The sequence below is a fragment of the Puma concolor genome, chromosome C1 (genome assembly GCF_028749965.1).
Source record: "Puma concolor isolate L17-30 chromosome C1, mPumCon1.1.hap2, whole genome shotgun sequence".
NCBI classification, from domain to species: domain Eukaryota; kingdom Metazoa; phylum Chordata; class Mammalia; order Carnivora; family Felidae; genus Puma; species Puma concolor.
In genome coordinates, this window is record NC_141674.1 from 42,671,142 (window position 1) to 42,691,012 (window position 19,871).

Sequence of the window (19,871 nt, forward strand, 5' to 3'; positions counted from 1 at the left end):
AAATACAGGGAGGGGGACAAAACAGAAGAGACTCATAAATATGGAGAACAAACTGAGGGTTACTGGAGGGGTTGTGGGAGGGGGGATGGGCTAAATGGGTAAGGGGCAGTAAGGAATCTACTCCTGAAATCATTGTTGCACTATATGCTACCTAATTTGGATGTAAATTTTTAAAAATTAAATTAAAAAATTATCCATTAAAATATTCAAGCCCTTTGGAAAAAGAAACTTAAAAAAATAATAAAAAGTAGAAATCTGCGGGAAAAAAACCTTATAGTACTTCTAGGCTGTATTATATGTTACATGACAAGTTTGAAATTCAACTTATGTATTTGTCAAATGTAGATTAAGAGATAATTAAAATATGAAAAATTGAAAAACAAATGGATACTACTGATAATATGCAAAAGAACATACTGCCAATTCTTGTCACAGTTTATAAAATTGTTATATCAGTTTTTCTGTGTATTTGAAGATTTTCATAATAAAATGGAAGAAGTCCTGTGAATACTCTTAGAATTTATAATATCATTTTTTAATAGCATAATGATTTTAGAAAATACTTAGCTTCTTTACATCAAAAATTATTTCTTATTTACCCAATTCAAAGGAGTAATGATACTGGTAGCAGGTTTTATTAAAATAAGCCAGATACTGGGGTACCTGGATGGTTCGGTTGGTTAAGCGTATGACTTCGGCTCAGGTCGTGATCTCGGTTCACGGTTCAAGCCCCGTGTTGGGCGCTGTGCTGACAGCTCAGAGCCTGGAGCCTGCTTCAGATTCTGTGTCTCCCTCTCTGTCTGCCCCTCCCCTGCTCACGCTGTATTTGACTCTATCTCTCAAAAATAAATAAATGTTAAAAAAAAATTTTTTTTAAATAAGCCAGATGCTAACAAGTTTTACTTATGGGGATCTTTGATTCTCTTGCCATAATCTTTGCTTATTCTGTGTCATGGTGCTAAAAACTTTCAAGGGAATGTGTGCATAAGAATTAGAAATCAGAATAAGAATTTTGTCATCTAATGGTAATGCCTCTGTACCTAATCTAAACTGATAGACCTTGACATGTTCAACCTTCTGTTTTGAGATTAAATTGAAAAGAATAATACCTTTTGAAACATTATGGATTTCATCCTTGAATAGTCAACTAGACTTTCTAGGTGACTGAGAGCTCATACTCCCAGAGTAGTACCCCACTTATCTGGAGCTCACATTGCTGGTCACCTTTGCTGTCTATAGTCTAAACCAGAAAGAAATAAAAAATGCTGTCGGGCGAAATCCTTGCATTTAGGCTTGTGTACTTCACTTCTTGAAAGAAGCGCTTGAGGAACCTTCATTTAGAGCATATTCTTGAATGGGAGTATTGAGAACTGTGGTAGAGTAGGAGGATCCTAAGTCACTTTGTCCCATAGATACTCCTAAATAATACCCACATCAGTGTAGATAATCTAGAGCATATTCTTAAATATACATGGTTCTAGTTACCTTGGGTCTTTTTTTTTTTTTTTTTTTTTGAGAAAGATCTCTCTCTCTCTCTCTCTTTTTTAATGTTTGTTCATTTGAGAGAGAATGGGGAAGCAGCAAAGAGGGACAGAGAGAAATAGAGAATCCCAAGCAGGCTTTCAGTGCAGAGCCCGATGTGGGGCTTGATCCCATTGAACTGTGAGATCATGACCTGAGCTTAAATCAAGGGTCAGATGCTTAACTGAGTGAGCAGCCCAAGCACCCCCCTTGGTTCATAACAAACTAAGAATTGATCATCTAAAGGGGACAGGCTGCCAACTAACAACCCAAGTAGATAGTATGACAGTGAAGGAAGATTTAGCTTAAATATACTGTAGCAAGTACAATTATTGGTCATGGAAAAAAGTAGGCGATTCTTAAATATGTTCATTTTTGAAAGAAGGGGAAGATAATCCAGAAAGATTTCCTTCAGATGTAGTAATGACATTTGGGTAGTGCTTTCAGTTTGCAAAATGCTTTTTATATATATTGTCTTATTTAATCTTCATAGCAGTCCTTGTGAGGGAGACATAATTATTCCCATTTTATAGATAGGGAATCTTAGACTTGTGGAATAATTTGTCTAGTGTCAAAAAGCCAGTAAATGTTGGAACCAGGACTTAAACACAGGACTGATTTCTAGATATCATGCTCTTTTTAAAAATTTTTGCTGTTAAAAAAAAATAATAAAAAAATTTAAAAAAATTCTTTGCTGTTTTAATTCCATTACTACTAACTGTAGAACCTTAAACTTAGTTATTAGAAAACTTTACTTAGCACCTGGGTGGCTCAGTTGGTTAAGCCACTGACTTGATTTTGGCTCAAGTCATGATCTCACAGATCCTGAGTTCAAGCCCCACGTTAGGCTCTGCTGTGACAGATCCTCTGTATCCATCTCTCTGTCCCTCCTACCCCCTCCTCTCTCTAAATAATAAATAAATATTTTTTTTTAAAAAAGAAAAAAATTTACTTAATATAGATTGACCCAAAGAGACCAGGAGTAACTATTTTACAAAATGTATGTATATGATATCAAAATTTGACAGCACATTTTGTAATGCACGGTGATAGTCACTATAAGATTAAAATCAGTCTTAACTGAAGAGAATAAAGTTTCATCTATAAAAGACAAAACTGACATTAAAAAATATGTGCAAATATATTTTGTGGTATAAACAGGAAAACATTGATCCTAACTCAGAATCTATTTCCATTTTTGGTTTGCACAAGGGTCCTCAACAGAAGATCCTTAACATATGTGTAGAGGGGGTTACTAGTGGGTTCAGAAGAGGCCCAGTAGAAGTAAAATGTATAAGAAGGAAGCTCCGGAGAAGAAGAAAATTATTAAACACCTGTTGTGTACCTGGTGTTATGTTAGATATTGAGTGTACAATATTGAACACAGGAGGAATCTTGCTTTCATGGAGCATATTGTTCAGTAGGACTTGTTAACTTACTTAACTGTAATTAAGAAGCAAACCAACATATGGAATTACAACTTGTGATCAATTCTCTGAGGGAAAAAGAACATGGTTCTCTCAGGGAGAATAAAAAAAGAAGGCATCTACTTTAGATTGGATGGTCAGAGAAAGCTTCTCCAGGGAGGCAATAACTTGGCTGAGACCTGCATGATGAGGAGGCGTCAGTAATGTAAAGATGGGGTCTCTCAGCACTGGCCAGGAATTCTTGAATATTTCCCTGATCAGCTACCCAGTGCTCCTAAAATTTGTTTAAAACTGTTTTCCAGGGTAGCTCTACCATTTTATATTCCTACCAGCAATATATGACTAATTCAGTTTCTCCAAATACTTGCCAGCATTTGCTATTATTACTGTTTTTTGTTTGAGTCATTCTGATAGTATTTGAGTCATTTAAGTATTTTTGCAGTCCTGCCCGCTTTCTCTTCTTCTGGGACTGCAGCGACATAAATAGCTCTATTCACTTTTTTTCCCAGTATATATATGTTTTTCTGGTTATTTAGATTTAGGTAATTTCTGTTGTTTTATCTTTTAGTTCACTGATTCTGTTGTTCCTTACATTCTGTTGTTGAGCTCAACCATTATTTTTCATTTTTAAGATTTCCCTTTAGTTCTTTTTATATTTTCTGTTTGTTTGCTGAGGCAATTTTTCATTTCTTTTGAGCTTGCTTATAATTACTTATGAATTTTTATGATGGCTCCTTTAAAATCTGTCAAGGGATGTCAGGGGGCTCAGTCAGTTAAGCATCCAACTCTTGGTTTCAGCTCAGGTCATGATTTCACGGTTTGTGAGATCGAACCCCACGTTAAGATCTTCACTGACAGTGTGGAGACTGCTTGGGATTGTCTCTTTCCCTCTCTGTCTGCCTCTCCCCTGCGTGCTCTCTCTCTCTCAAATAAGTAACATTTTTTTAAAAAAAGGATTTAAAATCTGTCAAATAATTTTAATATTTCTCTTATCTCAGTGTTGACATCTATAGATAGCCTTTTTTCATTTTGAGATCTTATGATAAGTGATTCCTTGGTATAATAAGTGATTTTTGATTGACATCTGGACATTTGAAGTATTATGGGACTTTTCTGTTTTAGTTTGTGTCCCTGACACCATTCCATTGAGGAAGGTAGAGGCCTTTTTATTGCCTACCTTGTTATTGCCAGATTGGGGTATATATTCTGGTTCCCCTCTTGACTTCTGTTGACACCAAAGACATGGGGCTTCTCAGTACAGTTATGCAAGGGATGGAGTTCTGGTTCCCCACTAGGATTCTACTGATATCTTCCTAGCAGAGAGGGATGTGACTACCTCATTTCTCTTCCCATTTGACTTCCACTGACATTTTGGGGTGAGGTGGCCTCATTACTGTTGGGCATTGGTGAAAGACTTGACTCCTCATCAGGCTGTGTATGAGACTATCCCAGCAGGGAGGGGAAGGGCACCTCATTACTGCCAGATGGATGTGAAAGTCCAAGCTCCCTGGATGGTATCCACTGCCATCAGAGGGGAGAAACTGGTTCTTATCACCCAACAAGGATGAGAGACCTGGCTCCCTACTCAGCCTTCTCTAACACCTTCCTGTGGGGAGATTGGGGCAACTAGTTACAGGTAAGGAGGGTGAAAGTCTAGGCCCCCCGCTTGGCATATGATGGTATGCGTGAGGGTGGGACCACAGTCTTTTCTGTGGTGGTTGGCTGAAGGAAAGTAGTTACTGCCTGTAAGTTTTCTGTCCAGGGGTGCATGGCTGTCTCAGTCACTGGAACATATGACTCTTGATCTTGGGGTTGTGGGTTTGAGCCCCACACTGGGTATAGAGATTACTTAAAAAAATTAAATCTTTAAAATAAAATAAAAGTTTTCTGTCTTGTTAGGTTGCTTTCTTCCTGGTTCTTTAGCTAGAATGAACAGATTTGGGGGGAGCTTTTTTTTTTTTTTTTTTTTTTGGTCCCTGTCTGCATTTCTGGGTTGCCAACTTCTTCAACTTTAAGAGGGATATATGGGGCAAGGAAAAAAACTTCAGGAACTTCATCATGTCATTCATTGGGTCCCAAGGTCCCTAGCTGATCTGCTTTTCTTCTCTTTAAGCATGATCTAGCCCCAACTCACCTTCCCATCTTGTTTCTTGTCTTTCCCCACTTGCATGCTTAAATCTCTGAGCACATCTCATTCCTCTTCCCCTCTTTATTAGGGAAACGTAGCTCTACCCTTTCTTATGTTCAAGCAGTGTAGAACTACTTGCCATTTCCTAACTATTTTTGTGCTTTCACATCTCTGAGGTCTTTGGGAGGGCATTTTTTAATTGAGATAAAAGTGACATATAACATATTAGTTGAAGTGTACAACATGATTTGATATATGTATGCTAAGACTTTGTTTATGCTGTTTATTCTTTCAATACCACTCACCTTTCTGCATCCTTGAATTTTTCTTCATCTTTGAAGGACTTACTCAAAGATCACCTCTTCCATTGAATCTTTCTAGGTCTTCAGGCATAATGAGTTGCTTCCTTTTCTTTGTTTTCATGGTACTTTGTACTTAGTTCTGGTATACCATATACTTCAGTTTGTTACCATTGTTTGAGACTTCTACTCCATGGAATTTTGAATTCTTTGAGTTTAGGGACATATCCTATTTTTCTTTGTATATACATTTCATAGTGTTTGGCATATAATAATTGTTTAATAATTGTTCAATGGCTGGAAACTTACCATGAATTAATTAATTAAATTAACTCCCCTGAAATAGAATTGAGGTGGTTTAAGACTATCTCTAGAATGGCACTGATCAAAGAAATACAACATAAGCCACAAATGTGAGTCATATATGAAATTAAAAAAAAAAAATTAACATTTATTGCTTTTTGAGAACAGAGAGAGACAGAGTGAGAGTAGGGGAGGGGCAGAGAGAGAGGGAGACACAGAATCTGAAGCAGGCTCCAGGCTCTGAGCTGTCAGCACAGAGTCAATGTGGGGCTCGAACTCACAAACCGTGAGATCATGACATGAACCAAAGTTGGACACTTAACCTACTGAGCCACCCAGGCACCCCATGAAATTTTAAATTTACAAGTGACCACATTTATTTATTTATTTATTTATTTTTTATTTTGGGGACAGAGAGAGACAGAGCACGAACGGGGGAGGGGCAGAGAGAGAGGGAGACACAGAATTGGAAACAGGCTCCAGGCTCTGAGCCATCAGCCCAGAGCCTGACGTGGGGCTCGAACTCACGGACCACGAGATCGTGACCTGGCTGAAGCCGGACGCTTAACCGACTGCGCCACCCAGGCGCCCCACAAGTGACCACATTTAAAAAGTAGAAACATGAAACTAATTCATATTTTTATTCAATCTAATATATCCAAAATAACATTTCAGCATATAGTCAGTAAGAAAATTATTAGTGAGATATTTTTCATCTTTTATACTATATCTTCAAAATCTAGTGTGTATTTTACACTTACAGCATCCCTCAGTTTGGACTATCTGCATGTCAAGTGCTCAATAACTGTGTGTGCTAGGTAGCTACTGTATTGGACAGCACAATAATTCCACAATAATGGAATTCTTTTTTTTTTTAAGTTTATTTATTTATTTTGAGAAAGAGAGAGAGTGGGAGAAGGGCAGAGAGAGAGAAAGGGAGAGAGAGAATCCCAAGCAGGTTCCATGCTACCAGCGCAGAGCTCAATGTAGGGCTCCATCTCACAAACTTGTGAGATCATGACCTGAGCTGAGATCAAGGTTAACTCTCAACTTACTGAGCCACCCAGGTGCCCCTGTAATTCTTAATATATAGTCATTTTTGTCCGCTGTGACAGGTAAAGGTTTTTCTTGAGTTTAACTCTTTAACCATAAATAAGTCTGCAAAATCCACTAGAAGGCAGTGCTCCCTTAAAAGAAAAAAACAAAAACAAAAAAACTTTCGTTCTAATTTAAGGGTGAGAGGCTGACCGCCCAAGTTCTATCTTTAGTATGAGTCTGCTGAAGTACCACTTAGAGTTTTTCCCTTGACTCCAGGCTATTTATTTACCTGGTTCCAACTATTCACTTACCCCAAACTATTCTTAGGCCACCTTATATTGGCATGGCCATTATTTCTTTCACAGTAAATGTTGTTTAATTGATTCATGATATTGTTGAGATAGATGTGGTTCCAAAGCATCATATACTTCTGGCACTATTAAGATCAGGTAGATCTCTAAGGGAGTTTTTTTAAATTTTTTTTTCAACGTTTATTTATTTTTGGGACAGAGAGAGACAGAGCATGAACGGGGGAGGGGCAGAGAGAGAGGGAGACACAGAATCGGAAACAGGCTCCAGGCTCTGAGCCATCAGCCCAGAGCCTGACGCGGGGCTCGAACTCCTGGACCGCGATCGTGACCTGGCTGAAGTCAGACGCTTAACTGACTGCGCCACCCAGGCGCCCCTAAGGGAGTTTAAAAAGTTGCTGTATCCACTTTGAATTCATATGATGGAAAGGGGTTATAACCTCTAGATACTTTTAAATTTTTTTTTTTTTTCAACGTTTATTTATTTTTGGGACAGAGAGAGACAGAGCATGAACGGGGGAGGGGCAGAGAGAGAGGGAGACACAGAATCGGAAACAGGCTCCAGGCTCTGAGCCATCAGCCCAGAGCCTGACGCGGGGCTCGAACTCCCGGACCGCGAGATCGTGACCTGGCTGAAGTCGGACGCTTAACCGACTGCGCCACCCAGGCGCCCCTAGATACTTTTAATAAAATTTCAGATCTAGCCAGTGGTTCAATGAGTTATAGACATGTATGTGGTAAATATATGTGTGTATATATATATATGTTTGTATGTATAATAATGTGTTATAGTGAAATTGAAGAATAAACTCATAATGTAGTAGTAACAAATTAATCCCCCAGATGGAATAGCTTAACACAAAGTTTATTTATACTTCACTTATGGTACATAAATGGTGCAAGTACATGGAGGGTTCCTCTCCATGGTTGCCCTTGGATCCAGGCTGATGGAGACTCCAGTCTCAGAAAACTATACTGTCTAGAACTTAAGATTCCTCATTTGTCATGCAGGAAAAGATAACATGGGAAATCATGCACTGACTCTCGGGTCCTTCAGCCTAAAGCCCATTGGCCAAAACTAGGCACATGGCCCCATCTAACGCTAAGGGTGGGCTGGAAAATGTAGTTCTCTCTGTGTCCAAGAAGGCAAGTAGAACCAGATATTAGTGAATATCTGTAATATCTACCACAGTCCTGATTCTGCCACTTGCTAGCTCTCTGATCTTGGAAAGCCACTTTTCTGAGCCCCAGTTTACTCATCTACAAGTTGTAGATAATAATATTTTTATCTTGTGGAATTGTTAACATATATTAAATGAAATACTGTTACATGGATGTGCTTTGGAAATGTAAAGTATGCTGGAAATTTTAGCAATTCTTTAATCATTTTTTGAAATTAAGTGCTGCTTGTTTTTTTTCCAGGTCTACTGAATGATGGAACTGTAGGTATTTTCAGGGGCAACCAGATGCGCTTAAAGCGAGCTTGCATTCGCAAAGCCAAGATCTCTGCGGTTGCTTTCCGGAAAGCCTTCTGCCACCACAAGTTAGTGGAACTTGATGCCACAGGTGTGAATGCTGACATCACAATTACAGACATCATCAGTGGGCTTGGCAGTAACAAATGGATCCAGCAAAATCTCCAGTGCCTAGTGCTGAACTCATTAACTCTCTCCCTTGAAGATCCTTATGAGCGGTGCTTCAGCCGGCTTTCTGGCCTTCGAGCATTAAGCATCACTAACGTTCTCTTTTATAATGAAGACCTGGCTGAAGTTGCCTCGTTGCCAAGATTAGAGAGCCTGGATATTTCTAACACCTCGATTACAGACATCACAGCTTTGCTGGCCTGCAAAGACCGACTCAAGTCTCTAACCATGCACCACTTGAAATGTTTAAAAATGACAACTACCCAGATATTGGATGTTGTTCGGGAACTGAAACATCTGAATCATCTTGATATTTCAGATGATAAACAGTTTACATCAGACATAGCTCTTCGCTTACTAGAACAAAAGGACATCCTACCCAACCTTGTCTCACTAGATGTTTCTGGGAGAAAGCATGTGACAGATAAAGCTGTTGAAGCCTTTATACAACAACGGCCCAGCATGCAGTTTGTAGGTTTGCTGGCCACTGATGCAGGTTACTCTGAATTCCTCACTGGTGAAGGACATTTGAAGGTTAGACTTTAAAAATGTATTATTTTGTCAGGCTGACCAATGTCTTAGTTTGCATAAAACTCCACTAAGATGAATGTCTAACAATATATGGAACATGTTTGTGAAAGAAGGCATTGTATAGTGGAAAGGCCTTGCTTTAGAGTGAGAGAGTTCCGATAAAAATCCTAGCTTACTTGCTTTGTGACTCAGAGCAAGCTATGGATGTAACTTTTTGGGTTTCCATTTCTTTATTTGTAAAACAGATATTCTTACAGAATTCTTCTGAAAATTAATAGTCATATATGTAAAGTGCAAGTCCTAGTAGGCCCTGGATAAATGATCATTTTCATGCTGGTAATGTTTAGGTATTTTGAACCACTGAAACATACCATTTCTAATGGGTTGCTTTAAAAAACTCCTTGTTGAATTGGTATCCATTGGGAAGTCAAGTTCTCCAAGGAGATCTTTGCTGTAGAAATGGTGGAATTTTGCTTTTCTTAAGGTTTTTCATGCCTAATAGTTTAAATTCATCTGCTTGGTACAGCTTGGGATTGAAAGATGAAAAAGATACAGGACCTGCCTCCAAGGAGCTAAGTCTGACAGGAGTGGTGATGGTACAATCCTCAACAACTGTAAAGCCAAGGATCAGTGTAATTGCTGTAAGAGTAGGAGAAATTTCTTCCAGCTGGAGAATCTGGGACTTGATGGAAAAAATAGTATCTGAGTCAGACCTTGAAGGATAGAATAATGGCAAGTTTAAGAAAAACTAATATTTTTCTAATATACACTGTATCCTCTAAATGCTTTACATTGATAGGTATTAGCTCCCCCCACCCCCATTTTATAGATGAGAAACAGACTCATAGAAATTACATGATTTTATAGTTAGTTAGAACCAACAACTGGATTTATGTTTAATTCCAGAGCCCCATTTTTTCCCCCTACTGCCAACACTATTTAAGCAGAAGCATCTTTTGATCCCACCTGGAGCAGAGTCAGGGATGGCCTAGAAGCGGATACTGTGACCCAAATGGCAAGGTATCTTTTTTGAGTAACCAGCATTGACTCAAAAAAGGAGAAGGAAAAGCTAGTTGTAAACATCTTATGAACATCTCAGTTCTTAAATTATTTGTAAATTTAGACCTTAAAAAATAGAATGTAAAAAATGATTTTGAGTCACTCTTTTTGTTCATTCAATGTTTATGTGCCTCCATGCACTAGGCACTGTGCTGGACATGGGGATTTGATGGTGAGACCAGACTGATGTGATCTTGCCCTCATGGAGCTTGTAATTTAGTGAGGGAGTCAGACAATCAAATATCATATGCCAACAGTGTGTGTGTGCTTTAAGTATATATACACACACATACACATTTAAATATATGTTTAAATATATATCACGTACATATATATATTTTTATATATACTATATATACACACACATATACATGCTTTAAACTTTATTGTGCTAAGAATCTGGAAGATACACAGTATTATGTATGAGAATGTTCAACAAACTTAATTTAATTTAGGCTTCTGTAAAGAATTAAAAAAAATTTTTTTAATGTTTATTTTTGAGTGACAGACAGAGTGCAAGCAGGGGAGGGACAAGAGAGAGAGGGAGTCAAAGAATCTGAATCAGGCTCCAGGCTCTGAGCTGGCAGCACAGAGCCTGACATGGAGCTTGAACCCACGAACTATGAGATCAAGACCTGAGCTGAAGTCAGATGCTTAACCAACTGAGCCACCCAGGTGCCCCTTCTCTAAAGTTTGTTTATTTATTTTGAGGGGGGGGGAAGGAGGGAGGGAGGGTGGGGGAGAGAGAGAGAGAGAGAGAGAAAGAAAGTGGGGAAGGGCAGAGAGAGAAGGAGAGAATCCCAAGTAGGCTCCAAATGGTCAGCACAGAGCCCAGTGTGGGCCTTAAACTCATGAACTGTGAGATCATGACCTGAACCAAAATCAGGTGTTGGATGTTTAACTGACTGAGCCACCCAGGTACTCCGAGTAGGTGTAAATCTTAAGGATGAGTAGGTTGGTAGAGGACATTCTAGACAGAATAATATATGTAAATACATGTAATAGGAAGGAGCATGGTACATCCAAGGTACTAAAGAAGGCTGCTGTGGCTAGAACGCAACAGTAGAAAGTCATAAAGCAACGAGATAAGGCTGGAGAAGTAGGCATCAGGGCCAGACTTGGAAAGATTGCATAGGCCAGCTTCAGGGCAACAAGAAGCGTGAGGACCTTACTTAACAACTTGTTATGGAACAAGACAGATGTTTAGCACAGGGCTTGTTGATGAAGGAAATATAAAAATGTAAATTACTATTGTAATGTTACAAATTGCTGCCTAGCAAATTGGTCTGATGGTAAAGAATGGCAAAAATTAGAAGAGAAGAAATCCCTGTGTGCTGAGAATTGAGGGAGAATTTCCCAGAAAAGGTGAGCTTGACCTGTGTCCTGAAGGATGGAAGGAATGTGTTCCTGGCACATTAAGCTAAATAATATTCTCAAGGCAAAAATCCTACCAGAGGATCTGGTGTGATACCAGAGCAGTAAAATTTTTGCTAATTCTTTTTAAAAACCAACAGACTCTTCAGTGAATTAGCCTAAGTTGCAAAATTGAGGCTAGTAGGACATCTGTATTCCATAATGCCTCTGTGAAAACAAGTTTGATTTCACGAACAGAACGGTTATTGCTTTGAAATCTTGGCCATATGAAGCACCTACTTTATTTGCTATTATTGTCTAGTTTCTACCTCTGTAAACATTGAAGCAGTGATTCTCAACCTGGACTACAATTAAAATCATCTAGAGTATAATTATGTGAGGTGATGGATATGTTAACCAACCTTATCATGGTAATCATTTCACAGTATATACATGTATTAAACGATCATGTTGTGCACCTTAAACTTATACAGTGATATATATCAATTATATCTTGATAAAGCTGGAAAAAAAATTTAAGTTTTGTTTATTTAAGTAATCTACACCCAATGTGGGGCTCAAACTCACAACCCTGAGATCAAGAGTCGCTTGCTACTCTGACTGCGACAGCCAGGCAACCCTGGAAAAAATTTTTGATTAAAAGAAATCACTTGTAGAGCTTTAACAATTAAATCAGAACCACAGGAAAGTGGGGCTCAGGCATCAGTATTTTTTTAAAGCTCCCGAGGTGATTGCAATATACAGCTAAAGTTGAGAATTGTTTTAAAATAATTTTTTTTTTTGTAAAAAGGAGATCATGGGGTGGGGGGCGCCTGGCTGGGTTAATTGGGAGAGCATGCAACTCTTGATCTCAGGGTCATGAGGCCTAGCCCCACATTGGGTGTAGAGATTATTTTAAAAAAAGAAACATACTTAAAGAGATCATTGGAACTTTTGCCCTTTATTCAACTATATTCAAAAATTGATGTTCCTTTTAAGTTATTTGTTTACTAATTTGAGAACTGAAAAATAGTCATGTTAAGGAAGGAGAGCCGAGATTACCAAATCTCTTTTTTAAAAATAGTCCAGTGTAGGGGCACACCTGGGTGGCTCAGTCTGTTAAGCGTCCAACTCTTGGTTTCGGCTCAGGTCATGATCTCACGGTTTCTTGAGTACAAGCCCTGTGTCAGGCTCCGTGCTGACAGGGCAGAGCCTGCTTGGGATTCTCTCTCTCCTTCTTTCTCTTCCCCTCCCCTACTTGCACTGTCTCTGTCTCTCTCAAAATAAATTTAAAAGACTTAAATTTTTTTTAAAAATCGCCCAGTTAAGCAAAGTTGATGAAAAACTTGTCTGAAATGATTCTTAGTAGTGTGATGCTTTAAATTAGTTGAGGTTGGCTTTTTGGCTTTACGTGCCTCAGTTTTTTAGGCCACACTAAAGAATGTAAGAAATAGAAACACTGTGACTCTCCAGTATTCCTTATAAGGCATTATGTGGTACTCTGAGTTGGTGGTTATAAGAACAAGTGGTTTGTTTATCACACTTTCATGTATATTACTTAGTTGGATTTCTTGACTCTCTGAGAGAGGTATTATTGCCCTCAGTGAGAGGGAATGGCTTTAAGGGTTACAACCAACTGATACTAGAGTCTGCCTTTGTGTTGGACTATTTGATGCCAAAGCATGTGTCCTTTCCACTACATCTCATTGTCTGTATTTGAGAATCTTATGTACTTTCCTACTTACCATAGAATTTCTGTCGTCAGTATTTCCCCACCACATTTGCTCTCCTGTCACCATCAGCTTCCTGAATCTTCCATTTTTCCATAACTACCATCTTTTCTTTTTTCTTTTATTTTCCTTTCTTTTCTTTTCTTTTCTTTTCTTTTCTTTTCTTTTCTTTTCTTTTCTTTTCTTTTCTTTTCTTTCTTTTCTCTTCTTAGAAAGAAAGCATGAATGGGGAAGAGGGACAAAGGGTGAAAGAGAGAATCTTAAGCAGACTCCACATGCATGGAGCCTGACATGGGCTTGATCTCACAACTGTGGGATCATGACGTGAGCTGAAATCAAGAGTTGGACACTCAACCAACTAAGCCACCCAGGTGCCCCTCCACAACTAGGATTTGTTGGCCATCTCATTCCCAGACTTTGGGGTAATCTAGCATGCTGTGGTTCCCAGTCCCTGAGAATCACTGGAAATGTGCTAAATCCAATATTAGTTCTTAGTCTTTATCTTATTTGATCTAAGGTGGTATTTGTCACAGTTGATGTTATGCTCCTTTTTTTTTTTAATGTTTATTTTTTTGAGAGAGAGAGAGAGAGAGAGAGAGAGAGACAGAATATGAATGGGGGAGGGGCACAGAGAGAGAGAGAGGGAAACACAGAATCCGAAGCAAGCTTCAGACTCTGGGCTGTCAGCACAGAGTCCGACGTGGGGCTCGAACCCACGAACCGCGAGATCATGACCTGAGCCAAAGTCAGACGCTTAACTGACTGAGCCACCCAGGAGCTCCTGATGTTATCCTCCTTGAAATACTTATTTTTACTCAGCTTCCTGGGTATTACTCTTGTCTTGTTTTTATAAAATACTCTTCTTCCTCTCCCAGGTCTCTAAATATTGGAGTGTTCCTTTTCTTGGTCCTTAAATCTATATGCTAGACTTCTCCCTTGAACTAAGACCCCTATATTGAACTGTAATAATCAACATTCAGTGAAGAGCTATATACGTTTTTAGGCAGAAGAGTTGATCCATTTCAAAAAACATTTATTAAGTACTTCTATTTATTTATTTATTTATTTATTTATTTATTTATTTATTTATTAAAAACCCCAAACAGCTCTTTATACGTACTGGGAAGGACTGATCTCAAAAGTATATTGTTAAGTGAAAAACACACAGTTTTGAATAGAGCATACAGGAAGCAACTTATGTAATAACAAGTACAGGCACATGTATGTATATGTTTGTAATGGATTGAATGTGTCACCCCCAAAATTCATATATTGAAACCTTAATCCTATTGTGGTGGTATTTGGAGGTGGGCCCTTTGGGAGGTAATTAGGCCATGGGGGTAGAGCCCTCATAAATGGGAATAGTGCCCTTATTTAAGGCTCGAGAGCTCGCTAGCCCTCCTTCTACCATATGAAGATATGAGAGGTCTGTAATCTGTAACTCAAAAAAGGGCCTTCACGAGAATCCAACCATGCTGGCACCTCGATCTTGTACCTCCAGGCTCCAGAACTTGGTAATTTTTTTTAAAATTAAGTTTATTTTGAGAAAAAGAGTGGGGAAGGGGCAGAGAGAGAGGGAGAAAGAGAATCCCAAAATGAGATGAGGGGCTCTATCTCAAAGCCATGAAATCAATCATGATCTGAGCTGATATCAGGAGTCAGACACTTAATAGAGCCACCCAGGCACCCCTATTTATTTATTTATTTATTTATTTATTTATTTTTAATGTTTATTTATTTTTTAGACAGAGAGAGAAAACAGAGGAGGGTTAAAGAGAGAGGGAGACAGAGGATCCAAAGCAGGCTCTGTACTGACAGCAGAGAGCCTGATGTCAACCACGAGATCAAGACCTGAGCTGAAGTCAGACATTTAACCACTGAGTCACCAAGGCTCTCTGAACTTGGTAATTTTTTATACAGGAATCACTTTAGGTCATCTGCCATAATGAACCCCTTTCTCCCACAGCATCAATCTCTCCTCCTGGCGTTCTGGGCTGCCGTTCTGGGCTGCCGTGTTCTCTCAGTTGTAAATTCAGGAACAGCTTCAAAGACAGTCTCCTACTGAGTACTTTTTAAAGATGTCTGAGTTAGTGCCCCTGCCCTCGAGGAATTCTATTCTAGTGGAGAGGATACAGATAAACTTTAAAATAGCTTTAATTCAGTGTGGAAGATGCTATAATAGAGTTATATACAGAATGCTATAAGAAAATTTTTCCTTAGGGGCTCCTGGTTGTCTTAGTCTGTTAAGTGTCCGGACTCTTGAAATCCACTCAAGTCATAATCTCACGGCTGTGAGATCAAGCCCCGCATCAGTCTCTGTGCTGACAACATGGAGCCTGCTTGGGATTCTCTTTCTCCCTTTCTCTCTGTCTCTCCCCTGCTTGCTTTCTCTCTCTCTCAAAATAAATAAACATTTAAGAACAAAAAAGGAAAGAAAAGGAAAATTTTCCTTAGAATATAAATTTTAATTTTACTCAGTATATTAAATATTAACAAGGCTTAATTTAGTGGTTGAGGACATTTTCTCTGTTTTAACCTGGGTGGCTCAGTCATTTAAATGTCTGGCTCTTGATTTTGGCTCAGGTCATGGTCTCATGGTTGGTGAGATTGAGATCCTGTCAGCCTGCTTGGGATTCTTGGTGTCCCTCTCTCTTTGCCCCCTGCTCCTCCCCCCCATCCCTGGCTTGCACTCTTGACAAACATACAAACACACACCTTAAATTAATTAATTAATTAATTTGTTTGAGAAACTAATACATACAGATACTTGTTTTTTATAATCTAGCATATGAACTTGACTTAACTGAAGATGCTTATAGTTTGAGGAGCCAGACTACTTGATTTGAAGGTTTATCACTGGCTAGAGAAGTATTGATCACTGAATAAAACATACATGCAGTGAAATTTGTTTAGAGTATTTAATTCCCAGTAACAAAAATTCTTTAATTTTACATTCAAAGATAACTTGAGGCTGTATTTCATATAGATATTAAAAAGTAGTTGAATCAACCAGATGTGAGTAAATCAAGTATTACTGAAATCATTGTTATACATTTTCTATATTTTCCTGCTTGTAATCCTTTTTATTTCACATAATATTTTAATGTCTTTCTAAATCTAAGAAAATCTAAGAAAAAGTTTAGGATGATTAAAAAAGAACTGAACACTTAGAAATTTTTCATTATTCAATAACCATTTATATATGTGAGTACATAATCAAGACCAATATGTATGTGTGTATATTTTACATTGTTTAAAAAGAATTTGTAAAAAAACTTCCCTTGTTATTTCTACAGTCTTATAAATGCTTAATATGTGCTCTTGTGTCAATTGGCACACATCTGTCCTGTAGTCTATCTTCCAACTTAAAGAGATTAGCTCCTTGAATGACAGATAGAGGTTGTTTTTGCTTTTTTTTTTTTTACCTTAATGTGAATAAGACAGATGTCAAGACCATAAATAACAAATGTGTAGCTTAAGAAGATGCAAATAAGGTGAACACACTTGAGGACATTACTCAGGTTAATAAATAGAACTTTTCAGCTACCCTGAAGTTCTGTGTGCCCCATCTAGATCACAGCTCCCTCTTTCTCCACAAAAGTAACCTCTTTCCTGACTTGAATAATATGTCCTTTGTTTTTTCAATTTTTTAAATGTTTTATTCATTTTTTGAGAAAGAGAGAAACAGAGTATGAATGGGGAAGGGGCAGAAAGAAAGGGAGACAGAGAATCTGAAGCAGGCTCCAGACTCCCAGCAGTCAGCACAGAGCCCGATGCGGGGCTCGAACTCACAAACCGTGAGATCATGCTTTTTTAAATCTCTCTCAAAAATGAATAAACATTAAAAAAAAAAAATTTAAAAGATCAGAGAAAAAAGGCCAGTGTAGCTTTAACATTGAGTTAGGGAAGTTAAGGGGTTACCTTAAGGGAGAGATAAGAATCTAATCACGTGGTAAGGCTTTATAAATAGTGTTAAATATCTTAGGATTTACTTTAGGTGCACTATAGAAAATCTTACCCATAGGCTTATAGGGGGGTCTAAGCCTATCTAACATCTCTTTAGCATATGTCCACCTTCACAGGATGACTATCCTGGGTAGGTTGGAAAGTAATCATTCCCATTTGTTTCAGGCCTTACATAGTTATCCTGGGTGCCATCTATGCAAATGATGTTTGGAAAGTTAGAGGGTTGAAAAAATCCTAAAAACTAATCTTCTGGCTATGTTCAAAGGTGTCTGGAGAAGCCAATGAAACTCAGATTGCAGAAGCATTGAAGCGGTACAGTGAACGGGCATTCTTTGTCCGGGAAGCCCTATTTCACCTTTTTAGCCTGACTCATGTGATGGAAAAAACAAAGCCAGAAATTTTAAAGGTAAGAATAAGGAACATGAACATTTTGAAATTATCTCCCTTGATATAGATGATGGTTTTGTGAAGAAAATAGTGAAAATTTGCATTTAATCTTTGGACTTTGGGGGGTGGGGTGGGTAATGGGATTGATGACGTATGATTTTAATTTTTAGCCATAAATGAGAGAGAAAATAGTTGCATAAAGTTTTTGAAGTATTATAGTAGTCTCATTAAGCAACATCATTGCCTTCCACCTCATATTTAACTACCTAAAACCAGTGACCAGTGTGGTATTTTTTTCACCATCTATAGTAGAAAATTGAATTATAACACTAGAATTACACTACTGCATTGTATTGCTTCCATATAGACTTTTTAAAGAAATACAATATTGGAATTCCATAAGGCATCTTTCCATGACACTTATTAACCACCTGTGCTTTCATAATTAATTCATGTTATTCCTCAATTAAAATCTCTTAACCAAGACAGCTTTTGAAGGCCAAGAAAGTATGTTTTTTTTTTTAAGTAGGCTCCAGGCACAGTGTGTAGCCAAACTTGGGGCTTGATCCCATGACCGGGAGATCATGACCTGAGCTGAAATCAGGAGTCGTATGCTTGGGGCACCTGGGTGGCTCAGTCATTTAAGTGTCCGACTTTGGCTCAGGTCATGATCTCACAGTTCATGAGTTTGAGCCCTGCGTCGGGCTGTATGCTGACAATTCGGAGCCTGGAGCCTGCTTCACATTCTGTGTCTCCCCCTCTCTGTCCCTTCCCTGCTCATGCTCTCTCTCTCTCTCAAAGAATAAATAAACATTAAAAAAAACAAAACAAAAAAAAAAAGAGTTGGATGCTTAACTGACTGAGCCATCCAGGTGCCCCAAGAAAGGAAGATTCTTAATTTTAGTTGATAGCATAGGGCAGTGTTTGTTAGAATGTGGTCCTTTGGGGGCGCCTGGGTGGCTCAGCTGGTTAAGCGACCGACTTCTGCTTAGGTCATGATCTCACAGTTTGTGAGTTCGAGCCCCGTGTCAGGCTCTGTGCTGACAGCTCAGAGCCTGGAGCCTACTTCAGATTCTGTGTCTCCCCCTCTCTCTACCTCTCCCCTGCTCACGCTCTGTGTCTCTCTGTCTCTCAATAATAAATAAATGTTAAAAAAATTAAAAAAAAAAAAAAAAGAATATGGTCCTTTGTCCACCAGGAGTCTGGGATATTGTTTATTTTAAAAGCATATTTGTAAAAATAAAAACAAAATTTTAAATGAAAAAATAATAAAAGTATATTTGTGAACCCCACTCCAAGAAATTTAGATTCAATAGGGCTGGATGAGGACAGGAATCTGCATTTTTATAATCCCCAAAGATAATTCTTATACACATTTGAAGCCAGTGAATATAGGACTGTATTATATTTGATGCCTCATTTAGTGGGCACAATAATCCCAAGAGAAAAGTTTTATCTCTTATTTTACAGATTGTGTAACTGAGGGTCTGTGAGATTAAATAATGTAACAGTAAGTTAGTGGCAGAGCCAAAAATGACTTAACCAGCCAGTTATCTTAAATTTTGAGAATGGGGTGCTTAACATTTCAATCACTGAGATGCTATTGTCCCCAACACCTGTCATCCCCTCCATATATACCAGAGGATATTGGTACTTGGTATATGAACTATCTTTTTTTGGTTTTGGTTACTATGAACCTGAGCAACAAAGGACCTCTAGTCCTCATCTAAAATACTTATTCATTGATTCAGGGAATGGTACAGAGAAATTTAAAAGAATATAGACAATTCTTTTAAGGAATTTAGCTGCAAAAGAGCGCAAAGGAAAAAGATGATAGTTAACCGAAGAAGGAGGTTTTTTTTTTCTTTTTTAAGATGGGAGAAAAATAGCTTGTTTGTCCTATGCTAATATGAATGATCCACTACAGAATGAAAAATTGATATAGGAGAGGGAAGAAGAGCTGGAGCAATGTCCTTGAGTAAACAAGAAGGAAAAGATCTAGCATATAAGTGCAGGGCCTACTTTCAGAGATGAGCCCAAAAGATCCTTTATGGTAGTGGGCAGGAAGGCAGCATTTGGGTGTTTGTATACTGGTAAAGGGGATACATGTGGTAGTGAGAATCCCAAAGTCTTCTCTGAATGTTTTCATTTTCTCAGTGTAATTGGAAGCAAGGTCTT

At 38.3% G+C, this 19,871-nt stretch overlaps 1 protein-coding gene across 1 annotated transcript in view; it reads left to right on the forward strand.

Moving 5' to 3' along the window:
• Positions 1-19,871, forward strand: part of ZYG11B (zyg-11 family member B, cell cycle regulator) — a 91,820-nt gene that overhangs the window by 28,506 nt on the left and 43,443 nt on the right. Inside the window, exons 3-4 of the mRNA XM_086716992.1 lie at positions 8,447-9,201; positions 17,572-17,712. Of these exons, the coding sequence (XP_086573118.1) occupies positions 8,447-9,201; positions 17,572-17,712 (896 nt within the window). The remainder of the gene's footprint in view (positions 1-8,446; positions 9,202-17,571; positions 17,713-19,871) is intronic.